The 22,566-nt window shown below is 42.8% G+C and overlaps 2 protein-coding genes across 12 annotated transcripts in view; one reads left to right on the top strand and one right to left on the bottom strand.

Annotated features, from left to right (window-relative positions):
• Positions 1–552: 552 nt before the first annotated feature.
• On the bottom strand, positions 553–20,059 carry LOC109887713 (zinc finger protein 821-like). 9 transcript variants are annotated; one of them, XM_031811167.1, is made up of 6 exons: positions 19,940–20,059; positions 10,163–10,282; positions 9,931–10,054; positions 9,097–9,195; positions 8,422–8,588; positions 553–5,595 (listed from the first exon to the last, which is right to left on the bottom strand). In XM_031811167.1, the coding sequence occupies exons 2-6, from the start codon at positions 10,198–10,200 to the stop codon at positions 4,674–4,676; spliced, it is 1,350 nt and encodes a 449-aa protein (XP_031667027.1). In that variant the 5' UTR covers positions 10,201–10,282; positions 19,940–20,059; the 3' UTR covers positions 553–4,673. The 9 variants fall into 9 exon arrangements, with proteins under 9 accessions (XP_031667027.1, XP_020334617.1, XP_020334624.1 ...); XM_020479028.2 differs by having other exon boundaries at positions 9,931–10,034; positions 19,940–20,056; XM_020479035.2 differs by lacking the exon at positions 19,940–20,059 and adding an exon at positions 16,889–17,400 and having other exon boundaries at positions 9,931–10,034.
• A 71-nt stretch (positions 20,060–20,130) lies between these two features.
• LOC109887746 (AP-1 complex subunit gamma-1) overlaps positions 20,131–22,566 on the top strand; it is a 30,561-nt gene continuing 28,125 nt past the window's right edge. The window contains exon 1 of one of the 3 annotated variants that reach the window (XM_031811113.1): positions 20,131–20,221. The gene's annotated coding sequence lies outside the window, so the exon portion shown is untranslated. Of the gene's footprint in view, positions 20,222–20,408; positions 20,427–22,566 lie in introns of those variants that run through there. The other 2 variants (XM_031811098.1, XM_031811104.1) reach the window with 2 other exon arrangements.

The raw sequence follows: 22,566 nt of genomic DNA, 5'->3' as shown, positions 1-22,566 counted from the left end.
GTATTTTTATTGTTACAGCTAACTTCTTGGAGACATTGCATTTATCATGTTTGTTAAGTAAACACAATAATATATATATATATATCTATATATATATATGTATATATATACTTACTATTACCCTATGTCCAGAGTTGTGTTTTATTTGGTCTCTTCTTTGACTGGTCCACATGGAGAGGTGATATGTGGGTTCTGGAGCTAGTTCCAGGGTCATGAACCATCTCATCTGCAGCTTTGGGTTATGAATGATTTTATTACCAGAGGTCAAATTTGAGTTTCAGGATCATGTCTGAATGAACTATAGAGTTGTTTAACTACAGTACAGTATTTTCATTCCTATCATTCCATGTCCCTGCTCTGTTCACATCCCAGAGTTAGCATTGGATACCACTACTCTGTGTAGGTGTTATAGAGGTTTATGATACTGTCTGTGTCTGCCATGAATAGAGAGGCCATTGTGGCCTGGAGAGAGCCAGTCCATGAGTGGCATGCTTTATTTGCTGACTGGTGCGTAGGGTGAACTGAAAGAGAAGAGAACGATTACTACACAGCGCGGGTGTCAAAGTCAATGTTTATTTCCACATTCTATTCCTGCTTTTAACATGATCTGTACATCTGTTAATCCAGTAGCAGAATGGCTGCCGTAAAAGTACCGTTCTGAGCAGTGACAACAGAACGAGTGTAAAGTGTTCTGTTTTTCACTTTTGTTTACACTCATTGATTTTGGCCTTCTTAAAAGGATTTCCTTTGTAAACATGGGCATCAAGAGAATATCCTGATAGACTAGTAAAAAGGCCAAAGATCATATTTTGATTAAATTGAACAAAAACAGGCAGGCATAGAATAACAGTAGAATACAAGTTCATATTGAACCATTCTAGAACATATGCAGTTTCACGACATGCAGTGTTAACCTAATCCAGACTGTCACGCTAGGCAGAGCTTTAGACAGTGCTGTTCAAAAGCACAAACAGAACCTGGGAAACTGTCGATACAATTTCCTTTTGTAGTATTTTAATGTCAAAGAAGAGCGTACTCCACATTTTCCATTGCATTATTCCACTGTGTAAGGATGATGACACTAATATCAGCTGCCAGTTCAAATCAGTCAGAATACCCAGTATTCATTATTGAAAAGGTGTCCATACGTTCAGTACTTGGCAGAAATGTTGATACAGATTTTATAGCAAAGATAATGACCGTGTGTGACAACTTTGTCTTGAGCATGGCTCTGCTCTCTGTGTATCTTAAATTAGGATAGTGATATGACCCTGCTGAAAAGAAGTTCATGGACCAGGGCGCTGAATCTATGGCCAAAGAGGCCTCGCTGAGTTGCATCGCCTGAGTTGCACAATTCCATACATTTGAGTCCATTTGTTTTTTACTGCACTCTGCATAGTTTTAAGAGTCAAATTTCCCTTGGAATAAACAGCATTGTTGCATAGAGGTTTGAACCACTCCTAGACTTATGGACAATTAGAATATAATAGCTTTTTCCCCTGTTGAGCGGGATGCTATTCTGTTCTGGGCTTTAGCCTGGTAGTGGCTCAAACTGAGAACCGGCTTAGTTCCTATCTTAAGGACTACTCCAGAAAACTAATCATGTACTGTAATATTGTCAATATGTGTCTGCAGAGCTCAGTTGTGAAACATTGTGTATCGGAGGTAACCTTTGTGGCAAGAAATTGAGAACATATGACCAAAGAGAAGGGAAAAAATCTGGACAGTATAGAACCAAACATGGCAAAATGTGTACTTTCATCTATTATATACCAAACCAAAAAAATATCCCCCAATTTTCTTTACAAAATATATATTCACATGTTGCATAAATATCAATTGGAATGAGGTCAATGAAACAGATAAGACCAGAGATCTCTCCCAACTGGTCAAGGGTCAACCGGTTTAATAATGAGTCTAGAACATGCTCATTGGAGAACTCTGCAAAGTGAGATCACTGGTAAAATGCAAAGATGAGTTATTCAAAATATAGCTTTTACCCTGACACAAGTAGTTGAAGTCGGAAGTTTACATACACCTTATCCAAAAACATTTAAACTCGGTGCTTCCCAATTCCTGACATTTATTCCTAGTAAAAATTCCCTGTCTTAGGCCAGTTAAGATCAATTTTATTTAAGAATGTGAAATGTCAGAATAGAGGGAATTATTTATTTCAGCTTTTATTTCTTTCATCACATTCCCAGTGGGTTAGACGTTTACATGCCCTCAGTATTTGGTAGCATTGCCTTTAAATTGTTTAACTTGGGTCAAATGTTTCGGGTAGCCTTCCACAAGCTTCCCCGAATAAGTTGGGTGAATTTTGGCCCATTCCTCCTGACAGAGCTGGTGTAACTGGGTCAGGTTTGTAGGCCTCCTTGCTCGCACACGCTTTTTCAGTTCTGCCCACAAATATTCTATAGGATTGAGGTCAGGGCTTTGTGATGGCCACTCCAATACATTGACTTTGTTGTCCTTAAGCCGTTTTGCCACAACTTTATTAGTATGCTTGGGGTCATTGTCCATTTGGAAGACCCATTTGCCACCAAGCTTTAACTTCCTGACTGATGTCTTGAGATGTGGATATATTGAAGCAACATTTTCCCTTTCCCCATTATGCCATCTATTTTGTGAAGTGCATCAATCCCTTCTGCAGCAAAGCACCCCACAACATGATGCTGCCACCCCCGTGCTTCACGGTTGGGATGGTGTTCTTCAGCTTGCAAGCATCCCCCTTTTCTAGCTTTTTTATGACGGTTTTGGAGCAGTGGCTTCTTCCTTGCTGAGCGGCCTTTCAGGTTATGTCGATATAGAACTTGTTTTACTGTGGATATAGATACTTTTGTACCTGTTTCCTCCAGCATCTTCACAAGGTCCTTTGCTGTTGTTCTGAGATTGATTTTCGCACCAAAGTACGTTCATCTCTAGGAGACAGAAAGCGTCTCCTTCCTCAGCGGTATGACAGCTGCGTGGTCCCATGGTGTTTATACTTGTGTACTATTGTTTGTACAGATGAACGTGGTACCGTCATGCGTTTGGAAATTGCTCCCAAGGATGAACCAGAATTGTGGAATTATTTTCTGAAGTCTTGGCTGATCTCCCCATGATGTCAAGCAAAGAGGCACTGAGTTTGAAGGTAGGCCTTGAAATACATCCACAGGAACACCTCAAATTGTCTCAAATTATGTAAATTAGTCTATCAGAAGCATCTAAAACAATGACATAATTTTCTGGAATTTTCCAGACACAGTCAATGTAGTGTTACATACACTACATTGACTGTGTCTGGAAAATTCCAGAAAATTCCAGAACTTCTGACCCACTGGAATTGTGATACAGTGAATTAAAAGGGAAATAATCTGTAAACAATTGTTGGAAAAATGACTTGTGTCATGCACAAAGTAGATGTCCTAACAGACTTGCCAAAACTATAGTTTGTTAACAAGTAATTTGTGGAGTGGTTGAAAAACTATTTTTAATGACTCCAACCTAAGTGTATGTAAACTTCCCACTTCAACTGTATGAGCATATTTCAATACATTGGCTAAGTGAGGAAGGAAATATGACAATTTGGGGCATTTAGAAAAATGCAAGTAAATTAGCACTCTCAGTTCACATGTTGAGTACTAAATGTCCTAGAGGGAACTAACATATACAGAACAGTAACATATACAGAACATGTCAATGCAACAGAAGATGTAAAAAGGAAATTATTACCAACTACTTGGCAAAGGTTGAGTGTTGAAGGTACGAGGGAATAACAGATTGAGGAAGGTCAATGTGACTAATTAAAAGGCAAAGAGACCTACAGTAGTGGCAGTATATTTTGAGTTGAAGAGAATATGCTGGAATGGAGGATAATGTTGCTCAAAACAGGGCTCATTAAATAGTACAGCATATTCAGAGCATAGCGGATAGAAATGTGATGTATAGAACAGGCCCATTTTCTATTGTTCCCGTTTTATACAGTACATTTCTGACTGTCTAACTGAATGTTCTGTCCTGTTGAATATTCTCCTGGTGAGCTGTGAATACGTCCTAAAGATATAAACACACCCTCAAACTAAGGAAAAAACCTGCATTCTCTTCTGTAGTGTAACGTGTAAAGAAGCTTGGAGTCAGAACGTAGGCCACAGAGGGCTCGGGCCTCAGCCCCTTACTGAGGTAGTTGATTGGGTGGATATGAGCTAGCCAGAGCAGAGACCCACGTTGGCAGCGTGAGAGAGGTGTAGCTACCGGTAAACTCCAGCGACTTTGCTAGCAGAAGGGACAAGAGGCGAGGGAGAGAGCTATGGGCTACGTGACTCATTCCCACCACTGAAGGTCCATGTGCAAAAGATGGAAGGGTGTAACTCCTCCTGTCACAATGGGCTGGTATGTCAAAGTCTGCTTGCCCCCAAAACAGAACAGATAAAATCTCTTTACAACATGCTTTATCAATACCTACCATTAAGTGAAACATTCTTGAACCTGCTCTTCTTTCCTGCTAGTCTGTAATAAATTAATGTTATTTGCTGACACAGGAGTTCGGGTATCAAGTCGCTGGACACAGAAGCTGCTGGAATTTCAACCAGCATGGAATGGTTCCATCTGTGGCCATGGCAACCCACAGGCGTAGTGGAGAGGCCTTTATAACTGTTAGTTGCCCAGTGTGCTGCCCCAGTGACCTGGTCCTGCTAGGGCAGCTTCATGAAGAGGCTGTTGTCCAGAGAGGGGACAGGCATGGGGCAGGGGAACTGGAACAGGCTCATGTCTGCCGTCAGGGCAGCCATAGCAGCTGGGTCATGCTCTATCTGACCTCTCAGGGAGGGGTCAATCTTCTCTAGCCGCCGTTTCAGTCTCTTGGCCTCTCTCTCACGGATCAGCCTGGCCTGCCTCTTATCTGGCGTCTCGTTGGCCCTCTTCATCCGCATGGCCTCCCTGTCGCGCAGAAGCCTCCGTGTCCGTTGCTCCTCTGTCTCCTGCAGCCTCTGCATCCGCTTGGCTTCGCGGTCCCGCAGCCTCCGCAGCTCCCGCTCCTCGGGTGACTCGTGCTCCCGCTTGGTCTTCTTGGCGGAACGCTCACGCTCTAGACGGTGCATGCGTGCCTCCACCGGCTCGTTCTTCCTGCGCATGGCCCACTTCCTCATGGGAGACTGGGCGTCCACCAGCTGCTGGTAGGCCACACAGCTGTTGCACACCAGCAGCACTCCGGCCGGGTGCACAGGCATGGGGCTCAGGATGTCTGGCAGCATGGGTAGGCCGGGTGAGGGGCTGAGGGCGTCAGGGAAGGAGGGGGGTGAAGAGAGGAGGCTGTGGTGCAGTGAAGGGAGTGGGTGGCCTGGGAGGTGTCCGAGACCTTGGCCATGGTTGTGTCCTGGGCCATGTCCTTGGTTGTGGCCGGGGTTGTATCCCGGGCCGTGGCTGTGTCCCGGGATGTGGCCTGTGCCACGGCCAGGGTTGTGTCCTTGGTTGTGGCTGGGCCCGTGGCCGTGTCCCAGGCCATGACCGGGGTTGCCCATGGGGCTGCTGGAGAGAGACCGGGACATGGAACAGTTCTCATCTCCGCTGCTGCATTCCATACTGCTGCCTGTGTTCAGGACCTCTCTGAGCTTCTCCCTGTGTAGGGGGGCAGAGATGTGAGGAGTTACAGGACACAGCTGTTACAGGCTAGCGCAGACAGACAGCCTAACTCGCTAAACTCTGTAGATAACCCATGTCATTGTGTGTGTGAAAGGCTGAAGCACTATACTAGGGTATAGGACTGAAATTAGGTAGTGGTTGTAGCTCACTCCAGTAACCACGAGCACAACCTTTCCTTGATCTTAACTGGCGGCTTTATTCTGTCGTTTGTCAGAATTATCACCTTCTGTGAGAACTAAAGTAAATGAAAATACAGTTAAGCATACTCTTACAACTTTCTTGCCTTATGTTTGACTTTGACTTATGAGTGATTACCTTGATATAACTCTGAAGTGCTTACATACAGTCGTGGCCAAAAGTTGAGAATGACACATTAATTTCCACAAAGTTTGCTGCTTCAGTGTCTTTAGATATTTTTGTCAGATGTTACTTTGGAATACTGAAGTATAATTACAAGCATTTCATAAGTGGCAAAGGCGTTTATTGACAATTACATGAAGTTGATGCAAAGAGTCAATATTTGCAGTGTTGACCCTTTTTCCAGACCTCTGCAATCCGCCCTGGTATGCTTTCAATTAACTTCTGGGCCACATCCTGACTGATGGCAGCCCATTCTTGCATAATCAATGCTTGGAGTTTGTCAGAATTTGTGGGTTTTTGTTTGTCCACCCACCTCTTGAGGATTGACCACAAGTTCTCAATGGGATTAAGGTCTGGGGAGTTTCCTGGCCATCGATGTTTTGTTCTCTGAGCCACTTAGTTATCACTTTTGCCTTATGGCAAGGTGCTCCATCATGCTGAAAAGGCATTGTTCGTCACCAAACTGTTCCTGGATGGTTGGGAGAAGTTGCTCTCGGAGGATGTGTTGGTTCCATTCTTTATTCATGGCTGTATTCTTAGGCCAAATTGTGAGTGAGCCCACTCCCTTGGCTGAGAAGCAACCCCACACATGAATGGTCTCAGGATGCTTTACTGTTGGCATGACACAGGACTGATGGTAGCGCTCACCTTGTCTTCTCCGGACAAGCTTTTTTTACGGATGCCTGTTAGAGGAATATAATTCCTGTATGTTTTAATACCCGATTAAAATTAAACACTGTCAATTCCTAAGAATTTGTAAGACTCTTATTTGCATAAAATGGACAAACCAGTCTCAAATCAACCAGCTGCGTTTATTCTCGAGAGTACTGAACATGATACAGTTTACCACAGATTATAAACTGAAAATGACGTCATTAGTTTACGTACTACCCCGTCTAATCAACCAGCAGTACAATGGCTGTATAGTTCTCAAGCCTTCCCACATCGTCTCTCCCTACTAAGATAATTTACGACCCAAGCCAAGGTCTGCCTGTGTAGATGAGCATTCTATCCAGTCTGGCTATAAGTTCATTCATTTCTACCAAGGAACAGACAGTCATTGTTCTAATTCTTGATTATATTTACACACATTATATTCAGTACTAAGGTTAAAAGAAAATTCATACATCTATACAGTAACATAATAGTTCTGATTAGTCAGTCCTGATTGAAATGTATACATAATTTGTCATTATTGATTAAAAAAAATCCCTTAACAATGCCCCAAACAATTGGAAAGGGGGTTCATCAGAGAAAATGACTTTACCCCAGTCCTCAGCAGTCCAATCCCTGTACCTTTTGCAGAATATCAGTCTGTCCCTGGTGTCTTTCCTGGAGAGAAGTGGCTTCTTTGCTGCCCTTCTTGACACTAGACCATCCTCCGAAAGTCTTCGGCTCACTGTGCGTGGAGATGCACTCACACCTGCCTGCTGCCATTCCTGAGCAAGCTCTGTACTGGTGTTGCCCCGATCCCACAGTTGAATCAACTTTAGCGCTTACTGGACTTTTTTGGGCGCCCTGAAGCCTTCTTCACAACAATTGAACCGAAGTTCTTGATGGTCTGATAAATGGTTGATTTAGGTGCAATCTTACTGGCAACAATATCCTTGCCTGTGAAGCCCTCTTTGTGCAAAGTAATGATGATGGCACGTGTTTCCTTGCAGGTAACCATGGTTGACAGAGGAAGAACAATGATTCCAAGCTCCACTCTCCTTTTGAAGCTTCCAGTCTGTTATTCAAACTCAATCAGCATGACAGAGTGATCTCCAGCCTCGTCAACACTCAAACCTGTGTTAACGAGAGAATTACTGACATGATGTCAGCTGGTCCTATTGTGGCAGGGCTGAAATGCAGTGGAAATGTTTTTTGGGATTCAGTTCATTTGCATGGCAAAGAGGGACTTTGCAATTAATTGCAATTCATCTGATCACTCTTCATAACATTCTAAAGTATATGCAAATTGCCATCATATAAACTGAGGCAGCAGACTTTGTGAAAATTCATATTTGTGTCATTCTCAAAACTTTTCTCCACGACTGCACATAAACAGTTTAGCCGGAGCTATAACAGTGTCAGATTAAACACATGAATAAAGGAACAAATACCTCATTGTCTGCTTATTACAGAAGGGAGAAAATCAAAAACTTCCCACTTATTATTCCTGGTATAAATTCACGCTTCATCCTTAATTATTATAACGTTACCATCCTAACATACACAATTCCACCTTTACGAACTATACCCGAAGACATGAAAACTTGGGGATTGCCTTCACTCAAAAAAGGTCTGTTGCTACGATAATAATCCCAGTTACAACAGTTCTTAGCCACATAGTTCCGCTTGTCTTATCATTTCCCCTGCATAGCAAACACGTAAACAATAAAAAAACAACGACAGACTTACAGGTTAATTGTCAGTTACAGTGGTGGAGGAGGCACAGACCTGTTGAAGTTGTTGGTGTTGGTGAAGCGTGTCCCACACACAGCACAGTTGGAGAGGCGGTCCTCAGAGTGGATGAGAAGGTGGCGCCCCAGGGAGCCTGGCGAGCTGAGCGTGCGCCCACACACTGGGCACACGTAGTTCTTACTGCTGCCCATCAACGATGTGTGCTGCTCCAGACAGACAGAGAGACAGACAGAGTTATAGTTATTTAATTAGGTAAAGCACAATGGTTCTCTTTGTTTGTCAGTGTATTTTATAAGCAACCGAAAAGTGAGGACAAACCACAACAGTGCATATCTAAAAATACACATATCTACAATTGTGGCATAAACGTATGTGGTTATAGCACTAGACCATCATGTGAGAAAGAACACGAATGGAAGGAGGAAGTGGTTTGGTGGTAAACGTGTAATTCTGGCTCAGAAGATACTGATAACTTAAAACAAGTTGAAACATCTAAACCTTAGGTTTGATACATAACCCAGAGACTGATCACATGACTGGATCATAATTATCCTTCCCTCTTTAGTGTAGTGATGACAGTAGGAGGTTTAAAGGTGATTATCTACCCCTAGCCCATTATCCCCCTGATCCAACCGCTGAAGCTAAGGAGGCTTTGGCCCCGTCTGAATACTTGGTGCCATGGTGGGCTGTCTGGTACTGTACTGTCCTCACCTGGTAGACGTGTGTGATGAGCTGCTCGGGGCTGCTGAACTCCAGGGTGCACAGAGGACACACACAGCTGCTCATCAGGTCGGCCCCCTCCTCGCTCTCCTGAGAAACACAGAGGCATCAGTACTACTGTACACTCAGATACTGTGGATGCTATGTGGAGCTACCATACAGATCTGTTTCATCAGTAATATGTATGCTAATGATCGTGTAATAATACAGTAGGTTATGTAATGGTGGTTCTGCCTAAACTGAGAATGTAGGGCAAATATTAGAAGAGGATTTAATATGTACATCTAAAGGGTGGATATGCTCATCCTCTCTACAGTACCTCTATGGCTGGTCCTGGGAGCAGGAATCCTGAATGGTAGGTCATAGGGTTGTGTGTGTGTGTATGAGAGAGAATTACCCTCAGGCCCCCAGTGACTAATTGACGGTCACTATGACACACTGTATGACGCTGCCATGGTTGTGAATCACACCACACAACCCAAGATGCTTTCTGTTTCTGGGGTCTGAAGGTGAGGATATTCTGTAATCACTAGTTTACAATTTACAAATGCAATGTATTCAGACGTATTCTTGTGCTGCATCTCTTTTTGTAGGATTATTGAATAACATAATTCTCGAAATGGACAGTGCGGGGTGGGGCAATAACCTTTCCACATATGTCTAGAGGGCCAGATGACCCTGAGATCTGTAGAACACTATCAAATCAGGAAGGAAATGCATGTGTGAATCAGCAACCAGGCAGGCCCACACTCAGTGGACACACATGATAACAGTACTAGGAGGAGAGAACACCCCTTCATGGGTAACCCTGACAGTGACACTCACTTCTTTAACTCCCCTGTGGTGTGTTCTCTTGGTGGAGGTCATGTGGTCGTCAGCTGAGGTGTTGGAGGATGAGTCGTGGTTGTCCAGGTCGCTATCACTGTCTTCTATGGAGGCAAACACAGCCCTATCAATATAGACAGACAACAGAACACAGACCTAGTCATATTCTCTCACGACACCCCCTACAGAGAATATGTCACATTAGGGTCAGGGAAATGACCTAAATGCCTACCTGAAATGCTGTCCTGTTGGGAATTGTTGCTGTGGCATTCGCTGTCCTCAATGAAATCGTCCCTGCCATCCATGTTAATAGTGTGAAGGGGGCCTGCAAAGCCGGTGTTGTGGAAGGGCCCTGTGAACAGAGGAGTCACAGGGAGATGATAGGACCATCAGAGGGAGGGGTGGCCCAATTTAACTAGGCATATCCACCTGATTTTCAAACTCTTAAAACACGGAAGCCAAATGCAGAAACTACAGATACAACTTCCTTATCATAATTCATATTCGAGCCACTAGAAATCCCTGCATTAGCATGTTTCTTTTCGCTGATAAATCCTGAAAAAAAATACACCATATTACTGGCCTGCTAATGTGCCTGGACCTTGTAGGCTAACAGCTGAGTAAAACCCCAGAACTGATCCAAATGGTTGCCCAATCAGGCAAGCTAGATGCAGCCATTTCTAAATGAACATTTAAAAACGCTAGGCTTTTGAGCATTATTCAAAGACAAACTACAGTGAAAATACTACAGCATAGACTAGAGTTTTGTACTCAATTGAAAACAAAATTCTTCATTACATTGTGCTGTTGTAGCCTAGGTAGGATACATTTATTCACTGCAGTATAAAGCCTAACATTGAGCTTATGAATTATGGGTTAATATGCATACGTTTCTAATTTAGGAGACAGTCCACATCCCATGCCTGTCAGTCTGTTGCGCAATTACGCACCTGGGGTCTCTTCCTCTTATATCTTGTGGAGTCCCAGAAAAAGCCAGACCACAAAAGCTTGTTGGACACTTATTTCGACATATTTTCTTTAGCCTACTAATAGCCTATTAGAGGAGAGATACATGCTTGCTGAATGTAAAATAGGCTACGGCATTAAGAACAGGCAGGGAGTTGGAAAGGAGAAGCCCATATTTTCCTATAGTAGGCCTATTTTAACACTGGGCTACATCCTGACAGAACACACGCGTGGCCTGCTTATGTACCTTTCTGGACCTTCTTAACTGTTGAGAATAGTCCCAAACTGATCCAAATGGTTGCCTAACCAGGCCTAGGCATATGCAGTTATCTTTTTACAAAATTGGACGTTTGAGGTGTTATTCAAATTAGCCTACATCAAATGGACAATAACTGTGCACTCAAATGATAACAGTAAAACTTATTTTCTTGCACTCTGACTGGTAAATATTTAGCTTATTACATCAGCTACACATTACCAGCCTCTCTTTCCAGCTGTTCCCATTCACAACAGGCTATAGCAGGGGTAGACAACACCGGTCCTGGAGTGCCGCAGGCACTTCACGTTTTTTATTTAATTGACCTGGAGGATCAGGTGTGTTGAATTTAGATAAACATTGAACTGATCAATTAGCTCAGTTGGTCAGGTGTGGTGCCTAGTTGGAACAAAATCCTGCAGTACCTACGGATTGTTGAGGAGAGAAAGTGCATTGGTGTGATCACTTTTGACCACTTATTATGATAACACTGTTGCACTGATGCATTGCAAATAGTTGCACGGGACAGAGAGATGAGCCTACAAGGGCCAGACAGAGAGATGGGGCGGCAGGGTAGCCTAGTGGTTAGAGCGTTGGACTAGTAACCGGAAGGTTGCGAGTTCAAACCCCCGAGCTGACAAGGTACAAATCTGTCGTTCTGCCCCTGAACAGGCAGTTAACCCACTGTTCCCAGGCCGTCATTGAAAATAAGAATGTGTTCTTAACTGACTTGCCTAGTTAAATATTTTAAATGAGCACAGTGAAAAATAAGACTCAAAGAAATTGACAACCATTAGAAAAATGGAAGTCACTTGCAAACCACTTGAGCAATGGTGTAATAGATATGCAGGCAATATGGTGTTTGTTGCTGAAATGATACATTTAAATACAGTAGGAGTTAGTATATTGTTTTACATTAGGCCTACTACATTGATGTATTATTTGCAGTTGTCACTATGACAATGAACACACCCTGAAAGCACTGAATGGTCTGAACCAGTATGTGTGTGTTAGAGAACGCATGGCCACCTTATTAATAGGCAGCGTGCAGTAGGATGCGTTAATCGACAGGTGTAGGACTTTCCTCTAGTGTGGATACTCACCAGCGTGTTATAGTTATGTAGCCTATAGTTTATCTTTATTGGCTTGGTGCCTGGCCCTTAACTCTGACAACACAACTAACGTTATTATCACAACAGAACTATTCTAGTAGGTCTAGCTAACGGAGAATGTGGATGAAATCAGTGTAAAATTATGCACTCGTTTAATTAACTTTTATACTGTATACCATAAAATCTCTCCTTCAAATAATTGACATTGGCTAATTTGCCACCGGCGAGCCGCAGTAGAGAAGTAAAGCGGAACAACTCACTTCCGTTGTTTGGCTGTGCCCATAGCAACGTTCAAAAATAAGAGTGGATACGATGGGAAAGTGTGATCACTACATGTCGACTTTTTTTTTTTTTTTACGTTCTTGAAACGCAACACACAGACGCAAACAGGATGCAATTGAACATCTTAAAAAGGCATCAGGTACAAGTAAATTAATACACAAATAAGAAAATAATTGTATATCTTAAATGACAGCATTTGGGAATTTGGTTATATAACCTTGAAGCCCATTCAAAAACCGGAAGATCGAAGAGCCAAAGCAAAATGGGCGGTCACTTTCCCATCGGATTCCTGATTGAGGCAATCCTCAATGACATAGAAAAAATATATTTGTATTCATTTGAGAGAGTCAGGTGTGTATGAAAAGACAGTTGATATATTTCAAGACAATGTAAGAAAATACAGCCAGCAGACAAAGCCTTGGAGGTAAAACGTGCTAGGCATAGGAATGACAGCCCTGGAACAGAAGATTGACAGGTCAGTAGTGCAAGGCGGAGCGTGATCATGAAGTCGGGGGAAGACATTTCTAGAGCACAGACCTGTAATATTTAACATGGAGGGCATAAACACCAGAGAGCCTGGTGTGTAGCCTGCACTTCAGTTACCTGGTGTAGGTGCTGACTAGCCACAAAATCCAAGCAATCTACTACACTTAGCATATTGAAGAAAGTGCTTCAGATTAGAATACCAAGCCTATCCAGCATTAAAGGAGTCGTAGCTACACACATAAACCCATCATAGCTGCTATAATACACTAGCCCCAAGATAGTTATAGAAACACAACATAGAATACATGAAAGGCCTAAACCTTTAAACAAAATCATTCCCTGAGCCTATATGCAGTTGACATGGATGCTTTCATATTCACTGACATGCCAATATAATGCTGCATCAACACATCGCAGAAGTGCACATTGACACATGTACTCACACACAACCAGACCCCCACTTTTCACAGAAGCAGAACGAACACACACGCTTATCCAAGCATGCTGCAGTCCCAGGGGGAAGCAGCCTGCACTCTTTTCCACTAGCAGCCTGCAAGGCACTGTATCTCCCTCTCTCAGTACCACCCACACACTGCACAGCCTGGCTCACCCTCTGTCCTCCCTGCTCATACGCAGCTCTGACTGTTCTATATCCATACCAGCAGCTCTGAGGGGGAGGCCAATGCCTCATACCAAGGAGCCCATATGTGTCTGCTTAAATCCCTCACATGGCGCTCAGCATTTTACAGCATCTCTGCTCATTGCATTAGTATCCCATTTCCCCTCCGATCTACACCCAAGCTTGACAGGGTTGGAATGGGAGCACAGGGCCTCTCCAGTTGTTAGTGACAGTACACTCATTAATGTCATCAGTATACATTAACGGGAGGTTTTATTTTGATCATTTTAATATCTCTCAAATGGAAAAAGATATAAACTGCAACCGTTTAGGTTCCATAGCCCTCCAGTTATTACCCTCCCCTTCCTGTCCAGTCTTTCCATTCAGTGTGATGGAAGGAACATCTTTCATCCAGTTACCTGAGGCTGGCAGAGGTAATTACAGCCTCTGTTCTAATCCTGGAGCAACACACCACTGAGGAGCATGGTCTGTGTGCGAGAGGGTTGAGGAATAAAATCTATCATTTAAAAAAAAAACTCCCCTCTAATATTCACAGGGCTGTCATTCCTGCATTAACTTTTTAGCAGAGTGTAGTATGTGAAAATAGTTTGGGCACATGTCCCATAGTGATCCAGGCACTCATTAGCATTGGTAGAGTGGGTCTGATTGTTGAACTATGAACTGCTACAGACTGGCTCCATGGCACACAGCCAATGATTGATGTGAGAGCTACCCATCCCCCACTGCTAGGCTCTGTCTGTACATCTGTCTCTCTTCTCCCACCGGCCCTCCCTCCCCATGTCTCTGCCACTCTGATGTTATCTCTGAGTCTGCGTGTCTGTAGGCAGGAGGTGACGCAGTGTCTGACTGAATCCAGACAAAGACAAACTCATCAGCCAACAGACACAGAGGGAAAGAGGAGGAGGAAGGGGGGACAAAACAATACAGACAAGAGAATGCCAAAACTCTACTCAAACACTAAGCAATGGGGCTCCTGCTGAATTCAAGCTCCCCTCTTTTTTACCCACCCTCTGTTCCAACACACACAGACAGACGCCACACACACACACAAAATACTGTCTGAATCTCTAGGAAGTGCTGGGGCCCCTGCCTTCCATCCATGTACAGGCACTGTGGTGTTCAGGACCATGGGAATGGTGAAACACAGACATCAGATAATCCCAGACTCCCAGATCATTTCTCACTTCGCCTAATTGGCAGCCTGGTATTTAATTAAGGCAAAACGGAAATAACCGCAATCACCCCTTTTCTCCAGAATCCCTCCCTCTCTGTGGAGCCCTCCTCCCCAGTGAAGTGTCTGAAATGATCCCAACTCTGCTCTCAGACAAATCAACACAAAATGACCCATCTGTATGGCTTTATAGATCCACAATGAAAACTATTTTGATACAACCGGAATGCATGCTATCAAAACAGACGCGTTTATCCTCACTAACCCTTTCAGGGCTAATGAGACTTCTAAAACAGCTGCCGTTTCCCCTGCTATGCTTTCCCTTTACCCCAGCCATGATTGGCTCAGACAGGCTAGCTGACTAGTTTTCCCATGCTGGTAATGTCTGTGCGCTACATCAGTTCAGGACACACACACCACTTTTAAGGATTATTATAATTTTTCATTAGATGGTGGGTTAAGAAAATGGCCTATTATCATTTTATAAACTATGTGGTATGTGTGTGTGCATGTGTGAATTTGTCTTGGACCAACTGTATGTGGTCATAGGAAAGTGTGAAAGTCTGATTCATTCTGAGGGTAATAAAAAAAGACTTGTTATTTCATAACTATCAGTCAGAAGTAGTACGTGAAGCTGGGAGACGTCACTTTAGAAGCCCCCCAAAAAACGCCTTAAGATTGTTAATGTATGTTGTTGTTTTACTATACTGTGTTTGAACAACAGAGTTCTATGGACCAATACGTCTACCAGCAGATCACGCATCCTTACTGTGTTACTGTTTCCCGTGACAGATGTTGTTAGCATATAGGGATTATTGAGGCCATTAGAGCAATACATATTTCAACACCATATTTAAACAAACTAGCCTCGCCTATGTTTAGAAAAGGACCCTAAAGGCTACATGGACTTATGTGTCCCCAGGCATCCAGTAGCCTACACTGTGAAGGATCAGCAGGCCAATTCATCATGCACTCAGTTTGACCTTTTAGCATGCATAGGAAAAGGACATCATCACCATCGGTAGAAATGTTTGTCAGGCAACTACACAGCTACCAAACCTGTAGTACCTAGATTATACCTGCTCTGGAGTAGTCTCCCATTGGAATTGGAGGAATGTTGCTTGCAGATAGCCAACGTAGACAGTGACACTGAAAAACATCCTCCCCTACGCTGGTGACTATGACAGACACAACAGACACTCATGGAACAGAAATGTTTAACGAAACATGTTTCAGTGGGCTCTGATTACAGAAACCAAGCAGTGCACCTTTCCATTAAAAAAAAAAGAAGATATGGTCTCTTATTTTGGCCCCAGGCATTGACAATGCTAGTGGTATGACCAACATTGCTATTCTCCACTGGCTGTACTGGTTCTGTATCTGAATCTGAGATGTCAATGTGAGAGCTTATCCAGAGAAACAGAAAGTACAGTCAATGCAAAAGCATGTTGTACCTAGTTTAAACTGACATTTTATGAGGGACAACATCTTACATGGATTCTGAGACCAAGAAGGGTGAAATCTGTCCTAATCTCAAGACTAACATTATTTATTTTAATTGACATTGGTAGGCTATATCGTACTCTCAAAACAAGAGTTGAAAACAGGGACCAGCATGTCTCAAACAAAGAATCTAATTAAAAACCACCAACATAAGCGCCGGTAAACACATGGAAATAACTATCCGAATAGTTTCCCTCGGAGAAAACGACCTGCGCATGCAATTGTGAGGTTGTCATCTCCATACAAATATTAATATCATAGTATTAGTAGCCTAATAATGGTTCCTGATAATTTTGGGGGTTTCGAAGATACAGACAGTCGTTGTGTCACGCGCGTTGATTCAATGTATCATCAAAATTATACAAATATTGACGTCTACGCGCCATATAGGTTGAACTAAAACATTGTATCAGGCGCTTGTATCAACGATGGTGATTGACACATTGTCTTACAGTACGGTGGTGAAAACAATCGTCTAGTTAGATGGATGGAAATGATACTCCTCACTACTTTTCAACAAGTAAAAATGGCATTTACAATACCTGAGATACCTACAATTCACTTTGAAGGGGTTGTTCTGTTTTCGCCTGGACATATTATCCCCCACTCCCGGATGGAAAAAAATCGAATCTCCTCCTAGCCCAGACAGATTTGAAGATTCCCCTATGCAATCCAGCTGTATTCCGTAAAGGGACTCCCTTTCGAGAGTACAACAATATCACTTAAAAAATGATTTAAAATAAATAACAAGATGCCCGATGATCAAAATTGTTTACCCATGTAGAGATTAACACAGTTTACACCATTGGTGAGAGTCGGGGTCATTTAAATGAATACAAAACAAATAGCCTATATAAAATGTTTAAATAAGCCCAAATGGCTTGGTTACAATCTGATCCACTTAAATTGAAAACACTCTCCTGTCGAGCTATATATAATTTCCAAATGATAGAAAATGCGATGGGGTCCTATCCAACCCGGCCTGAGATGGTATTTGCTCAGCAGCCCCGAGCAGCTACAATCCTGCGTTGCTGTCGCTTTGCCAATGCACTGCAGCGATACACAGGCACAGCGTCTTCTTCGGTATAATGAAGTTCGCACATTTTGTGCATGCTGCCACCTATTGTGCGGTAGTGTGTGGTCATCATGTCAATTTTTGTAACACAAAAAAAAAGGGGGGGGGGGGGGGGGGGAGATGCACCACCAACTAACCCTACACCTATTTAATTAAAAAAATATATATATATAATTATCACCAGCTCATTCCACTACTTTGACCCTAACTGATCCTACACCAGTCCGACGGCCTGGGAGGACCGGACTCTGGTTCAACACACCTTGTATCTCTTCGGCAGTAAAACCTTATACACCCAAGTACTGCCACCACAACCTCTACCTTCTGTGATTTACATTCCATTTCTGCGGTACAAATTGATAACCATGGCAATAAATGCTAAGAAGCCAACCTTACTGAAGCACAAATTCAAATCAGTCTGTATTGGCCTAAGCCTACTACTCACCCTTGATCCATCATCCTCTACTCTCTTCCCTGCCTCAGCGTGACACCTTCTGTTCTACTCTGACCCTGGCATCTTCAGCCTGTCTCTCTCGCACCAGGCACTTCTGATCCCCAGCAACACAGGCACCCCCACAATTGACCGTTTTCCCCACCGATAATACCTTCACCGATTTAACATTACCCAACTTATTTTCTACCCAGCCTGAGACTACACATGGCTCAGCCAAAAGGCAGGATCCGCTTTCTCCAAAAATCTCACTCCCACTGGGCCAGAATCCTCCTTTGCATGACCATCGGAACGAGGATCTGAGGTCTTCACCTCACATGCCACCACAGGTAATTCATCCTTGGGTTCATTTTCTGAGCCATCAGACACAGCAGAATACGGTTTGTACTTGGTGCCATTTTTCCTCAACACACATCTTCCCACTGCACTCGGCTCTTCTTCCTCCATAACCATGTCTAACCGTTCTTAGCAAACAATCTCGGACTGCATCTCTGACCTTGATATGGTCTTAATTTTCATCCCACAGGCACAGCTGATATCTATGTTCACAACATGCGCACAGCAATGCATTGTGGGATGTTCAAATCATTTGAGGGTAGATAACCTGTGATGACATAGGAACAGTGGACTACCGTCAACAATGCACACAATAATACATTGAGCCTACTTCTTTCTCTCCTCATTTCATGTATTATAATATTTGAATATTGCATATTTTTTAAGGATTTTAGGCTGTAGGTATTTTTAAAAACACACTGACAATTTTAATATTGTAAATTTGAAATAGGCCTATATTCACAAAGCCCCCCAAAAGTAACAAAACAATTTATACCAACTGATTCAATGACATGGTTGAAAAATTCAGTCTGCTCTCCAACATCACAGTCACATAGCTTACCTGTTGTACGTGGCACGTTGCGCACTACAGCCTCTACCAAGAGGTACCTTTATGGTACAGGTGGTACTGCACTCGATTCACCCCATAACCACAGCATTGCTGTTTCAAAACCTGCTCCAGCGGTTCACTCTTATTTTGGAGAAATCAGAGGGAAGTCACAACTGGCAGGGTTTGAAGCCGGGTGTTTGCGACTGTCAAACACATTAGCTGTTACACTAAGAGATCTGAATCTTAAGGTCACTACACACTTCCTTAGAGGAGTCCGGCTCGCATTTCTCTAGTTCCCTGTGCCTGCACCCTTGGGGCACAGGCACAATCAGGGGCCATCCCATTTCTGACACCAGTGTAGTGAAGTCAGAGTGGTAGTCCTGACTCTTTTGAGGAGGTTGCTAGGTGTTGGGTTAGGGCAGCTATACTACTGGTACCAGCAGTGGGAAACCCATGGTTTTTCCTGGCCTTTAAATGGACGTTTTTCACTGTTCACATTCTGGTTTGTGCATGGGATACTTTCGGAAGAAGGGGAATATAAGTGCCTCTGTAACCGATGTGAAATGGCTAGCTGGTAAGAGGTCTGGACCTTTATAACCCATGTAGTAGTGTGCATGGCCCGAAACCTGGTGACGCTGGTCGAAACACCGCTCCAGTTGTTCCTATACAGTATATTTTCTGATGGCGGAAAGAAATGTATAATATAATTTTAAAAAGTATAAAAGAAGCTATGCAGCGCATGTCCTGATTGAACTTAGTGCGGCATTGTCTGTAAAGTACACTAGATGGAGCCCACAAACCTCACAAAATTACAAATGTCATAACATTACATGTTGACGTCATCACTGACTGCCACGAGGTGAGGTGTGCGAACCGCAGCACGACGTTTACAGACACATTATTACTCATCCGCACATTTCGACCACATCTAAATACGATACATCAAATAGCTACCTAGCTAGGTAGAACACCAGCCAAGCAACATAATCAGATTGTGGCGTGATATAATAACAATACTCGAAGAGTGCATTAATATATCTAAATGGCTCACAAGTGTAGCTAGAAAGGCATGCATGTGTTAGTTAGCTATAAGGGGTTCTTTAGCTAGTTACTAGAAGCTATAGCATTATTGCAGTGGTTAAATAAACATGTTCGTATTACCGTAATGCTTACATACATACCAGCATCCCATGTTACTCAATCAAATATCACATAGCAGTATCGAACCTGGTGGATTTGCTAGCCAATTGAGAATTCTGCAAATAATTTGCACGCTCGCCTGTTTGAGGTCTTCGTTCCGTTCTCATTCCACAAACGTTCAAGTTTTGTTTTTTTCGGTGTAACCCTCCGCCTGCGGTAGAAGTGCTGAGGCTAGGAGAGCCACCATTTTGAATGTCTGGTCTGTTCCTCCCTCCGTCGCAAATAGAGAAGATTCCAGCTATTTTCTGGTATCAATACGGTTGGTGAGTATAACTTTATACAAATATGTCAGTTAAACAGATGTGTTTATTTGATTATAGCTGAAAAATCAGCACGACTTTGTCTTAAACCGCGGTGACAATAATCCATGTTGGCGCTACATGATCGGAAGTGAGGCTGCGCTAACCTGCCAGTGTACCGGGGGGGGGGGGTCTGTCAGAGAAGCGGTAGCCTGGTGTCGGCTAACTGGTATGCTTACCTGATATGTACTTGTGCGATCTTTAACCTTAAATCTGTTTTTATACTTAACTTTTACTTGCTTATACGCCTTCAATGTATGTCAATATTGCATTTGGTTATTTGCTGTGTTACTCAAACGAGATGTACCGGTAGGTATGTAGGAAAGGCAGCTATCTAGTTAACTAATCCTACTAGCTAGCTAACTTGCTAGCTAAGTCAGTGCGATGAAGGCCTCTTCGCGATTGCGTAGCTATTTAGCTATGATCTGTATGTTCACTTGCTAAAAGGGTTTACTTATGTCTGAGAAATTAGAAGGCTGTAATTGTGCTATGTTCGCCCTGAAATGGCCTCTGCTCGGACGTTGGATTGTTAGCTTGTTAGTGCTAATGCTAACTAGTGGTAACGTGACAATGCATAATATATTTGACAGGTGTGGTTAAAGGTTCGGAAAGTATTGCGTTCAAGAGATAATTAGCAATTTAACTATCTTTCTGTGGGCTTGTGATCTACCATAGCAAGCTAACCACCCTACCCAGCTTCCGTTACTGGCTAGCCAGCTACTTGGTATGCAGAATGTAGATATGTATGGACGTGGAAGTTACCTAGCGAACTACTGTAGTTTGCCAATTATGTTAGCTAAGTAGTTGGCTATAGTTAACTTAGTTAGCGCAATACCTTGATGTGTTCAAGTTTAACTCTAACGTATACCCACGCTTCAAATAAGATGTGTGTTATACCTAGCTTGGGTGTAACTGTTGTAACGTTAGCTTTGGCTGTTTCTACGTGGTTGCAATTAATTTAAAGTGACTAACGTTACTTAAACTAGCTAGCTACTATGGTATTGTTGCTACTTTTCTGTTTGTTTATTTGTTAGTTTTTGTTGCTACCTAACGTTAACTAGCTAGCTACAATACTCACATATTGGTTGTGTGGGGAAGTTGAATTAAATGTTAATATACTAACGTTATTATGTAAGTTGTTTACACACCTCGACAAGTGTCAATTCTCAAGTGTGTTAGTTAGTTGTAGCAAACCTTTAATTTCTTCAGTTGTGCCATCCCCAGACTTTTTAAAGAAGTGGGTTATTATGCCACCTGCTTCACTTGTGATTATTAGGCTATTTATGTGGTATTACAGCCATTGTTTATTTTTTTTTTGAGCTGGCTTGCATCTGTGTAGAAAAGTTCTTAAAATATTTAACTCTTTAAAAAAAAAAAGTTTATTTTTATTTCCTGCTTCCCTTTTGCCACCTCTCCTGTCAGTTGATTCTCCTGAAGTCAACATCAGTGTCATATATTCAGATCGACTTGCTTTTTCATTGCATGTTCTTTGTATTTGCATTAAACCAGCTGACAAGTGCCCATGGTTTATCTGCATTTTCAGCCTATTCAATGAAGGCTTTCTGACAGTACACACTTATATTGGTAGGCCAATACTTGGCTAAACCATGTAGGTCAATGTTTTGTATAAATGTACTGTCATACTACTTGCAGAATTGTTTTCAGGTTGGAATGGAGTTAGCAGCCTGCTGTAACACTACCAATTAAATATCCTGGTGAGAGCTTGGCTGAGCAGTGATGGCAAAATGAGTGTCAAAGAGAACAATATGCTGGGATATTGTGTTGAAAGGAGCGCTCCCTTTACAATGGTGGCTTTGAATTGTTTCTGTAACGTAATGAACTTCATCGGCATAACTTTGTGTAAGGAGGAAGTCAATTGTGGCACATACTCCTATACAGTTGCTGTATTATTGTATAGCGTCGGGGTTCTCAATTGGAAAGAGCTTCATTGATGGTGTGCGTTGTCTCTGGAGTCTGGACAATGGAAATTTAGTAGCCTATGTCCCCAGTGGACTCAACCATGTGTTGAGGTTGTTTTCTCTTACCACTGGTTGCTAGGCTCAGCAGGCTTGTATATCTTCTAGAGTCTCAGGAGAGGAATGGGCAATTCCATTCGCTCAGGAAATCTGCCACAGCTGGTGTCAGATATGATCCCTTTTGTGGCTATATGCGGGTGTTGATAAATCACTGTATCATTATTATTTCTTCCTTTATGCCCAATTTGTTCCCAAAGCAGTCTTAAATAGCATTATCAAATGCATCAGTATGCATGTGGAGGACAAGGGCCTAATTCAACTGGGACAGGAATA

The sequence above is a fragment of the Oncorhynchus kisutch genome, linkage group LG3 (genome assembly GCF_002021735.2).
Source record: "Oncorhynchus kisutch isolate 150728-3 linkage group LG3, Okis_V2, whole genome shotgun sequence".
Lineage (NCBI taxonomy): Eukaryota > Metazoa > Chordata > Actinopteri > Salmoniformes > Salmonidae > Oncorhynchus > Oncorhynchus kisutch.
This window is presented reverse-complemented; position numbering and strand designations above follow the sequence as displayed.

Bases quoted from the DNA above. Each gene is read 5' to 3' on its own strand.
- LOC109887713 (XM_020479017.2), bottom strand. From the start codon at position 16,941: ATGTCCAGGCGAAAACAGAACAACCCCTTCAAAGTGAATT. The intron at 10,035-10,162 runs GTAGGCATTTAG...TTGCCTCCATAG, and splicing joins CCAACAGGACAGCATTTCAG to AAGACAGTGATAGCGACCTG. The intron at 8,589-9,096 runs GTGAGGACAGTA...TGTCTGGAGCAG, and splicing joins TCATCACACACGTCTACCAG to CACACATCGTTGATGGGCAG.